Source organism: Ictalurus furcatus, chromosome 8, assembly GCF_023375685.1.
Source record: "Ictalurus furcatus strain D&B chromosome 8, Billie_1.0, whole genome shotgun sequence".
NCBI classification, from domain to species: domain Eukaryota; kingdom Metazoa; phylum Chordata; class Actinopteri; order Siluriformes; family Ictaluridae; genus Ictalurus; species Ictalurus furcatus.
This window is the reverse complement of record NC_071262.1, coordinates 9,541,723-9,552,749: the sequence shown is the minus strand read 5'-3', so window position 1 is coordinate 9,552,749 and position 11,027 is coordinate 9,541,723. Positions and strand designations below refer to the sequence as shown.

The 11,027-nt window shown below is 38.6% G+C and overlaps 1 protein-coding gene across 5 annotated transcripts in view; it reads right to left on the bottom strand.

Annotated features, from left to right (window-relative positions):
- Window positions 1-760: 760 nt before the first annotated feature.
- Window positions 761-11,027, bottom strand: part of cenpu (centromere protein U) — a 23,815-nt gene continuing 13,548 nt past the window's right edge. For all 5 annotated transcript variants that reach the window (XM_053630560.1, XM_053630561.1, XM_053630558.1 and 2 more), the window contains exons 2-12: window positions 10,124-10,226; window positions 9,740-10,001; window positions 7,913-7,973; window positions 7,672-7,785; window positions 6,043-6,160; window positions 2,284-2,386; window positions 2,034-2,112; window positions 1,887-1,934; window positions 1,631-1,692; window positions 1,317-1,473; window positions 761-1,005 (exon numbers count right to left, since the gene is read on the bottom strand). In XM_053630560.1, coding sequence (XP_053486535.1) covers window positions 868-1,005; window positions 1,317-1,473; window positions 1,631-1,692; window positions 1,887-1,934; window positions 2,034-2,112; window positions 2,284-2,386; window positions 6,043-6,160; window positions 7,672-7,785; window positions 7,913-7,973; window positions 9,740-10,001; window positions 10,124-10,178 — 1,197 coding nt within the window. In that variant the 5' untranslated portion in view covers window positions 10,179-10,226 and the 3' untranslated portion in view covers window positions 761-867. The remainder of the gene's footprint in view (window positions 1,006-1,316; window positions 1,474-1,630; window positions 1,693-1,886; window positions 1,935-2,033; window positions 2,113-2,283; window positions 2,387-6,042; window positions 6,161-7,671; window positions 7,786-7,912; window positions 7,974-9,739; window positions 10,002-10,123; window positions 10,227-11,027) is intronic.

The window sequence follows — 11,027 nt, the reverse complement described above, 5'->3', positions numbered from 1 at the left end:
CATTTTCAGTCTGGTTCCTCTCAAGGTTTTTTCCTCATATCATCTTGGGGAATTCTTCCTTACCACCAGCTTGCTCATTATGGATAAATTCGCACATTTAAAATCTGTATCCTGCGTTTATATGATTCTGTAAAGTTGCATTGAGACAATGTCCATTGTAAAAAGCGCTATACAAATAACATTTAATTGAACTGAATTTAGTTCCACTTTGTCAGCCAAGAAAAGGAATCTGACGCTATCATGGGCACCCAAACAGGAAAGTTGAAGATTCCAGTCTTCAACTGGAAACCAAACCAGCCCATCTGGCTCAAACAACCATGCCACTTATAGACCATGCCGTTAAAGAGTTCACTCCGTTTCCGCATTCCGATGTTTGATGTGATCATTAATTGAAGCTCTTTACCCATATCTGCACAATTTTTTGCATTGTGCTGCTGTCACATGATTGGCTGATTAGATAACTGCATAAACGTACATAAATACACTCATAACAGTGTATATTCAAAAAAAAATTTTTTTTCTTCATTTAACTGTTAGCAATTTCAATAATTTTCTGTAGGTCCACCAACATTGCCAGCTGAGTATGATTGCCTCTGCCAGCAAGCAGATCCTGACTGCACATCTGATATTATTACACTTTCGTTAAACCTGACATGGTGGAAATGCATGTTTTCCTGTCTTTTTTAGGCTATTGCTTCTAGATGACTTAATAGTTTATTGCAATGTTTTAATGGTAAATCAATATCACATAAGCCTAATGTATATTTGACAAACTTAGCCTTAGCTTTATTTTTCAACAACTCATTTTAAGACACAATTTAAGACACAATCAACTGCCCAAAAATAACAATGTCAAAAATCTGAAATTCACTGATTGCAATACTCTTCGTGAGCAGTTTCCTCTAAGACTCGCTGTAGTTGGTCATTGATGTTCTTTAACTGGTTTTCTGTCCCTGTGATGCTCCTGGCCTCCAGCAGCATAGCTGGCATGCAGGATGGTCCATACTGTTAGAAAAAACATAAGAATTTGAAGAAAATACTCGAAAGACCTTATTATTCTGCCAGTTGATGGCAGATGATGCAGTAATTTTAGCTAAAAATAAATAATCAAAAACTTCTAAGAACTTTTTCATATTCATGTCTAGGTCATGAGCTACCAGTGCAACCTAGTCCTCAAGGACAGATTCTTTTTTTAAAGACTAAGATGAGCTGAAAGTCTTCAAGGACTGAGTTGGGGACCTTTGACAATAATAAATCCTCACATAATTCTTGATGTTCAACAAAACAAGTTTGAGGACCTGGTTATAGTTTCTCACCGTTTCTGGTTCATCAGTATGAGTGCTGCGATGTTGCAGGTATCTCGTGTTCAGCGCATACAGGTTGTTAAGAAAGGCAGTGCCCTGTTTTAAAGCCGTGAGCCTCTGCTCCAGATCACTGCGCTCTTTTTCAAGCTTCCTCGCCTCAGCCGTACTCCTGATAGAGCCATAGTAAAGACAAAAATCCCAGATTTAGTCAACGATGAAAAGTTTACTCTTCTTAGGTGGGAGCTAATAAAGCTCTCAAACTCTGTTGCCAAACACTCAAAGGAGGCACAACAGTAAATCTTCCAATTTTAGCATATACTGCTTACTTGATTAATTCATTCTTGGCTTCCAAAAGTCTAGTCTTCTTCTGGTTTAGGGTTTTATTAACCTGAGCCAATCAAAAGCAGAAAAGAGATACATTCATTTCTAGGAAATATATTTGAAGGAGTTTGTTCATTGGATAGCTGCTGAGAATTGATTTTCTGAATCAAGAGACCAACAAGTACAACTCTCTGATGTAAATGACTGTCTGGAAATGATACAATAAGACACAACGGAACACTATGGGGCAAGTATAACTACCTTTACAGCTTCACGCTTTACATTGTTGAAATCCTTAGCTGCAGTGATCTGGAACACAGACATTCGTTAGTATTAGCTGAGAGCTAGGCTTTGAATTTCAGATACACACAAACGTTTCTGTATAGATAAATATTCAGACATACGCACCTTCTCAGTGAGCTGCTCCTCAAATGAGTGAGAAAAAGCATTTATGGCTTTTTTAACAACCTCAGAGCTCACTGGCTCCCTGCACAAAATCATCATCAACTTAATATTTCGTTTGAACAATACTAAAACACTGTATAATTATAAAAGTAATTATTCAATAATGGTGCATTAAAAATATGATATAGGGAAATATTTGAAGGAAAAAAAAGAAAAAAAAAAAAAAGAAACAAAAGGAGTGATCAAGGCTTACTTATACTGGGTGACAAATTCCTGGAACGCTTCAAGTACAACATCAAGAGCAATTGGATTTTTCACACCTCCAGGTTTCTGCTTCTTACTGGGATTACCACAGTCTGTAACAGAAAGCAGAAAGAAAGGTTATGTCCCTCCTAATATCACAGGCGGTCAAGCTAAACAACATCCTCTAAAGTCCTGATATGGACACACCATTCAAAACGACTCAGACAAGATTTTCAAACATTCTGATGATGCCAGCATTACTGGACTCATTTCAGATAATGAACAATCACCGTAGTGACAGGAAGTACGTACTGTAGCTGAGTTGTAACAACAGAATCCAATAACCATCACAGACTCTCGTAAATGTCTATAAACACACATCAGCAAGTTATGTAGATGGGATTTGACAGCAAATGCTGTCTATTCAAACACACGCTTGTTCACTGAAAGAAGACTTCGGTGAAGGGCTGGCTCATGTGAAGATATAAAATTGCTATCATGATCAACACCTTTCTTTTTGATACTTTTCTTTTTAAAAAATATCAATTACGAACTCTGGAAGCACTTGATCGGATCTTTAAAACGGTAATTTTTTTTTAGAGATTATATTTTTTCAAATGTTTTTGTTTTTTAAAAAAAAAAAAAAAAAAAAAAAAAAAAAAAAAAAGCAGCAACAAATGATGGCCCCAAAGTCTTCATAGTCGTCGGTGGACATTCATGGACGTTCACTTCTCGGTTGGTCTGCGACACTTTCAGTCTTCTTGAATTTGTTAATAAGTTTGGCACAATTGTCAAAAGCCCATCGCGTGTGTGTGTGTATATATATATATATATATATATATATATATATATATATATATATATATATATATATATATATATATATATATATATATATATATACACACACACACACACAATAAAAACCAAGTCTGAAAAATTTTGGAAGACATTTTTGCTAAGAGGTGTTATGTTAAGTGTTAGGGACACTCTGTATATATACACACACTGGATGTGACCTGTTCTCTGTTCATTCCCTCAAGTACATCAGTTAAGTGTTACAAAAACCACCTGTGACCCCTCTCACCCAGCATACACCATACAATATATGGGCAAAAGTACTGTACTGTATGTAGATGTCTGACCATGATTTGCAGACGTGGGCCTTCCCCAAACTCTTGCCACAAAGTTGGAGGCACATGACTCTCTAGAATATCTGTCTAGAAAATTCCCTTCACTGGAACTATAAGACACAAACGTGCTCAGACATGTTCAGACATGCTTTGCTAAGGCTGGTGTGGAAGAACTGGAGTGGCCTGCACAGATCCCTGACCTCAACCATAACTGGAATGCCGACCGCACACCAGGCCTTTTCACCAGAAATCAACGTTCAACCCAACCAATGCTCTTGTGGCTAAATGGCCACATATCCCCATATTCACGCCCTAAAATCTGATCTGGTGGAACTCCTTCCTAGAACAGTGGAGGCTGTTACAGCAACAAACTCCATATTAATACCATGACTTTGGAATAGGATGTTTAACCATCACAGTGTTATGAGTGTTATGGTCAAGTCACATGCACATCCCTCTGACAAACACAAATACCATATCACCAAACTGAGGCACTCCAGCAACAGTTTCCTTCTCTCAGAAATCAGTGTTTAACTGCTAACCATGTTATACTCAATGCTTTGTTTTATCAGTCGTTTTTGCAGTAAGCATAGCTTGTGCCTTCTGAACATCTTCGCTCTGCTTCACCAACATTACCTGAAACATACAATCACATGGCTCTATTGTCCACTACTCCTTTTGTAATCTACTGCCTTTTTGTATTTATTGTCCTGTTCTGAACTGTAATGTTTGTAATCTGTAATCAATGATTAATGCTGTAACGAAACTAAAATCTCACCAGCATGGCACTAAAGAATCTCGAATCCAAGTTGTATGAGCTTCAAATGCAAACCATACCAATGGTGGTGTTTTCAAAACCATAACGCTAGGAAAAGACGGAATCACAGTCTAAATCTAACAAGCTTCACTCATAAGCTTTTTCAAACCACACTGGCTTTTTCAAATCAGATTTTCCTCCATTTAGTTAAATAAATTAATAGAATACATGTAGTGCCATATCTAAGCCATTAATGGCAACTTTTTCATTGTAGGCTCATTATTTACATCGTCAAACAATGTCACTATACAAAGCAACCGGTTTACAATTTCAAAACCGGTTTCTTCTGGATGCTGGGTATTTTTTTTTTTACCCAGATTTTTAAACAAATTAAGTTGTACATGAGTCTCACGGGGTCAGACCTGATGTCTAAGGATACACACAGACACAGCACAAGAGCATATAGACAAGTGATTAAAAGGCACACTAATACAATATACACACAATGGGGAAAGAAATAAATGCTGTTTAAGGATTTTCTAAAGTTGGTGTAAAGTGTCCATGAGTAAAGTAACTAAGTGGGAAGTAGGAGTGCATGAGCTGTCCACGGGATGCTTAGGGGCCTGACAAAAACACAAAAAAGAAAGCAGAAGAAGAAGAAGAAGAAAAAAAAAACGGTTGTGTACAATAAACTCAGTGTCATATGTGTGGAAAGCAGAGTATGTGCAGTAAAAAGTAAAACATTTATACAATAAACACTGATTATGAAGACCCAACCTGCTTGAGTCGCAGTTACGCTTTCAGACTACAGACAACTGAGGTGGATTTTAGAGGGGAAATCCTGTGGAACTAGAGTACTTTGCACCTGTTTTCACTACTAAGATTTTGAAATGTCCATGGTGTGGATAACATAATCTAAAAATATCCTGGTAAAAACACACTGGTGAAAATGAAAGGAACATTTTGTATTATTAAATATTTGTACATGCTTGTATAATAAATAAATAAATAACAGAAATGAACAGCTCAAATCCTCTAACTGTACTTATTTACTTTATAAGGTTCCAGTTTATAAGATTTCCAGACATATGACTGTTAAGTAACGTTGCCAGAGGATGTCTGTAATTATGATCTATTCACATGGGATAAGCGACCTCTGAATAAATCACAGAGCTTACAGTGTCTTCGGGATTGGTCATCACACTAACAAAAATTCCATATCTGCTACATACCCCTCATTTTAATACAATATTTATTGTTTATTATAAGTGCTTGGTGCTACGGCTTAATCATTAGTAGCTCAAATAACCATAACATTGACAGTGCCTTCCACTAATATTGGCACCCTTGGTAAATGTGAACAAAGAAGGCTGTGAAAAATTGCCTTTATTGTTTAACCTTGTTCAAAAAATTCACAAAAATACTCTGCTCTCATGGATATTAAACAATTGCAAACAACACAGGTTTATCCAAAAAAATATACCTTTGTTAAATATAGATGTGCAACAATTATTGGCACCCCTATGAATTCATATGAAAAAAATATATCTGAAGTATATTCCCATTGATATTTTACATTTTTTTAGTAAGTTTTTTTTTTGGGGGGGGAAGGGGGGGGGGATCTTGCAGGGGAGTCTGTAACCCAAAATAAATAAACAAAATAAAATAACTACATATGCACATAAAAAAAAATTATGAAACTTTCACACACACACCATGCCCGGGTAATCGTGGAAAGACTTATTGTTGACGTTATTAACTATTGCGTCCGGGTCAATTCGGAGTCATAAAGGAAGAATTGCAAGTCAAGTCTGAAGTCTATTTTTACGTGACTTAAATGTGACTCGGCCCATTTCTGTTAGGGTTAAGTCATTTTTACCTCTGGATCCAGATGAAGATTTCCTCTTCTGTTTCTGACCTCTCTGCGGCTGACTGGATGACGACTTTGGCCTCGGGAGACTCATGCGGGATGCCGTAGGTCTCTCACTGCTCAGGTGCTGCAATCAAACAGCTGAGGCGTAAATGATTATGCATGCATGGTTTACGCTTACATAAAAGCCAGGACCACCACTGATTTAATGCTCAAAAACAGAGATCATATTTTATTATGCCTTAACACGTCATTTCATTAAGTCAAATTTTATTATGTCTGACTCTCCATCCAGAGCACTCAGATCTTCCAATCAATTATTTTTTGTGTGTCCCTCATTGTCGATGTAAATTCAAGGCTGAAAGGTGGCCTGACCCAAAATTTGGAATCATCTCCCCTTTCATGTGAGGTCTGCTTCATCATCGGCTATTTTTAAATCCTAACTTAAATTCTATTTTTATTCGTTAATTTTTGAAAATGTCTAGATGTTGATCTTATTGTTTTACTTTCCCTATTGTACAGCACTTTGGACCAACTTACGTTGTGTTTAAATGTGCTTCATAAGTAAATGTTGATCGACATGAATTTTATTCAAATTCAACTGGCTAAGTTAAACATGTATGCTGTGATTGCATTTCCCTTAAAAGTCTGCATTATTTGAAACAAAGACTACACAAATTCGACAGGAAAATATATTTGCATTTACATTTTTAGCACGATAAATGTACAATGGGTGTCAAAATGCTGTAATACGCAGATGTAAAGTCAATATGTTGTTTCATTTTCAACGTCTAAACCCATATTATTTTGCCAAGTTAAAAAAACAAACAAACAAAAAAAAACAACCCACGTAATAGCAATCCTTCCACTTGATATTCTTATCCTCATGCTCCAGATTGTAGCCATGTTAATCCAACCTAGTGCATGGGACTTTCTAGGGACATGACATGTTTCAGAGAAAACAATATGATACTTTTGATCTGCTTTTCTTTGTAACTTAGACTAGAGGTTTGGATGTTTAAATCAATTTTTTGTAAACAGAATAGATTTCCCCCCCCCAACATATTCGATTAAGCATACATGTGAAGATAATTACAATGTTGTAAACTGAAGAGTAAAATGGTGTGTGAGTAGAAATATTACTAAAGTAAATGAAATATTTAATGTAGTGTGAGGATGGGAATATCATATAGATGAGTAATCAATCAAACCCGTTTAGATATTGACAATTAAATGTCAAATAGATTTTGCATTTCCACCTGAACTGTGCCAGCCGTTGTACACAAAAGATGCATCCGTAAGCAAATGCTTTGTAAGTGAATACTCAAATAAAGGTGCACACCTACAGGTCAGGGTCATGGTGGATCTTTAGCTCGTAAAGGAAATGCAGTCATAAAAACAACAGTGATTTCCAATGGGCATTTGATTTCTGAATAAAGTCTGAAAAATGCTACATCCGTCAAACACACAGGCTCGTTTTAAATAACAAACAAAAGGGCTGACTGTAGCAGCAGGTGGAACATTTTATACACCTCACTAGAATGTCATTAACAAAACAAAACCAAAAAAAAGGGTAAGTAGTGTCTCTATTTAAAGAGAGGGAACATACCAAAAATAGTTGGAAATAGAAGAACTTACAAAGCTCTCATCCTCATCAGTCAAGTCCTCTGAGGACAAAGATGGCCGCCTCTGGCTTTGGGCGTGAACTGCGTCAGGTGACGTGTCAGTGGCTGAACCCCCACTACTTGTTCCCTGAGTAGACATGACATCATTACATATTTTCATGCTGATAGACACAGTCGACAGACCAAAATACACACCCACACACACACACACAAATAAAAGACTAAAGAAAAGTCAAATCAAATGTCTCAGATACCTCAGACTGTGCTCTTTTCTTGCCGTCATTCTTTCTTCTCTCTGAGATGTTCTGCACACGTCTGAGGATAAATAACACGCATCCATACTCGATATAATCAATAAAATGATCATGACTGCTAAAGATCAACAAAGTTATTAGTAATCAATCTCGGTCGGTGACAAACGTACAGTATCTCACAAAAGTGAGCACACCCCTCAAATTTTTTAAATATTTGATTGTATCTTTTCATGTGACAACACTGAAGAAATGACACTTTGCTACAATGTAAAGAAGTGAGTGTACAGCTTGTGTAACAGTGTAAATTTGCTGTCCCCTCAAAATAACTAAACACACAGCCATTCATGTCTAATCCGCTGGCAACAAAAGTGAGTACACCCCTAAGTAAAAATGTCCAAATTGGGCCCAAAGTGTCAATATTTTGTGTGGCCACCATTATTTTCCAGCACTGCCTTAACCCTCTTGGGCAAGGAGTTCACCAGAGCTTCACAGGTTGCCACTGGAGTCCTCTTCTACTCCTTCATGATGACATCACAGAGCTTGTGGTTGTTAGAGACCTTGTGCTCCTCCACCTTCGGTTTGAGGATGCCCCACAGATGCTCAATAGGGTTTAGGTCTGGAGACATGCTTGGCCAGACAATCATCTTCACCCTCAGCTTCTTTAGAAAGGCAGTGGTCGTCTTGGAGGTGTTTTTGGGGTCGTTATCATGCTGGAATACATGCTGGGATCATGCTCTGCTTCAGTATGCCACAGTATATGTTGGCATTCATGGTTCCCTCAATGAACTGTAGCTCTCCAGTGCCAGCAGCACTCATGCAACACCAGACCATGACACTCCCACCACCATGCTTGACTGTAGGCAAGACACACTTGTCTTTGTACTCCTCACCAGGTTGCCTCCACACATGCTTGACACCATCTGAAACAAATAAGTTTATCTTGGTCTCATCAGACCACAGGACATGGTTCCAGTAATCCATGTCCTTAGTCTGCTTGTCTTCAGCAAACTGTTTGTTTGTGGGCTTTCTTGTGCATCATCTTTAGAAGAGGCTTCCTTCTGAGATGACAGCCATGTAGACCAATTTGAGGCAGTGTGCGGAGTATGGTCTGAGCACTGACAGGCTGACCCCCCACCCCTTCAACCTCTGCAGCAATGCTGGCAGCACTCATACGTCTATTTCCCAAAGACAACCTCTGGATATGACGCTGAGCATGTGCACTCAACTTCTTTGGTTGACCATGGCGAGGCCTGTTCTGAGTGGAACCTGTCCTGTTAAACCGCTGTATGGTCTTGGCCACCGTGCTGCAGCTCAGTGTCAGGGTCTTGGCAATCTTCTTATAGCCTAGGCCATCTTTATGTAGAACAACAATTCTTTTCTTCAGATCCTCAGAGAGTTCTTTGCCATGAGGTGCCATGTTGAACTTCCAGTGACCAGTATGAGGGAGTGTGAGAGTGTTGACACCAAATTTAACACACCTGCTCCCCATTCACACCCGAGACCTTGTAACACTAACAAGTCACATGACACCGGGGAGGGAAAATGGCTAATTGGGCCCAATTTGGACATTTTCACTTAGGGGTGTACTCACTTTTGTTGCCAGTGGTTTAGACATTAATGGCTGTGTGTTGAGTTATTTTGAGGGGACAGCAAATTTACACTGTTACACAAGCTGTACACTCACTACTTTACATTGTAGCAAAGTGTCATTTCTTCAGTGTTCTCACATTAAAAGATATCAAATATTTACAAAAATGTGAGGGATGTACTCACTTTTGTGAGATACTGTATCAAGAATATAAAATAAAGGGAAATTTTTTGAAATACCGAGATTTTAGTGCACGGTCTATCTGCTCTGTTGGCTTTTGATTCCTTCTAGATTTGGAGCTCTTCTTCTGAGCCTGCACGTCGCTTTCCTGTCGCGCTTTCAGATTTTTCGCAGGACAGACTGGTCTCTTCGGAGTCTCAGTCACGCCGCGGACTTCATTCTCTCTTCCTTCACTTGTCCGCTTCCCCGCTGTGGCTTCGAGTCGATGATCAGTTTCGGGTCTGCTTTCATCTTCCAGAGCGGTGCTATGTAGAGGGTTACCTGAACAGACCGATCAGACAAACGTAACAAGAAATTCCACATGATTTGACTGGCAAGATTTGTCAAGCTGTAACTAGTGCACTATTAAGGAGGTTTGCTTATTGGATGAATGCTGCACGTACCGTGGGAGGAATACTCCTCTCCTTGAAGGAAGCTGGCTTTCTCTATCGACGACATGTCCGGGCTTTCTGCCGCTGGCAAATCATTCTCTTTCTCACTCCCACTCTGGAAATGTGCAGGATATAAACAGGTTAGGCAAGCCATAAGATAGAACAGTAACCACACAAATAAGGTCAGACTGAAGTAGCTGTCTGTAGTAATGTGTAGCTATGTGAGTGAGAAAGCTATAAATACATTACTTAACAGTAAGGAAGGAAATGTCTCTAATGCACTTCGATAATGCGACTAATATAGGAATACTCCACAAGTCTTAATTCGATTTGTTTTTAATTCGAGTATTACTTTAGCTGGATTAAGGTAATCAGAAATCGCTGTTTACATGGTAGTTTCTTAATCAGAGTATTCTCTAAATCGGGCTAATATTGAATTATTGTTGTCCATGTAGACGTACTGACTGTTAACGTCGTGTGGGAGTTTTCGACGCATTTTGCGACAAGACAAATACACATACAGGGCAGTGCTCAACCGTTTGACGGCAAACAAGAGAGCACGGCTGTGTCCGAAACCGTGTACTTACTTACTATATAGTAGGATAAATACATGTACTAAATAGTAGGTAAATACGCGGTTTGGGACGCAGCCCAGGGCTTCCAGCAGTCGTCTATTTACACGTACAGCATGACAAATAATTAACTGCACTTGAAGCTTTCGTAAAATTGAAAATAAAAACACCCAAAACTGTATACGGCACCATAACGAAGACGAACTGTATGTCGATAAGTGAAATTCTGGAGGGAAGGTCAGACGGTGTGGCGTGGTGACGTAATGATGTGTGCCGTTAATCGAGCTGTGTTCTGTAACATGTAACACGGGAACATGAAAGGAATATTCTAAAAGAGATTCATG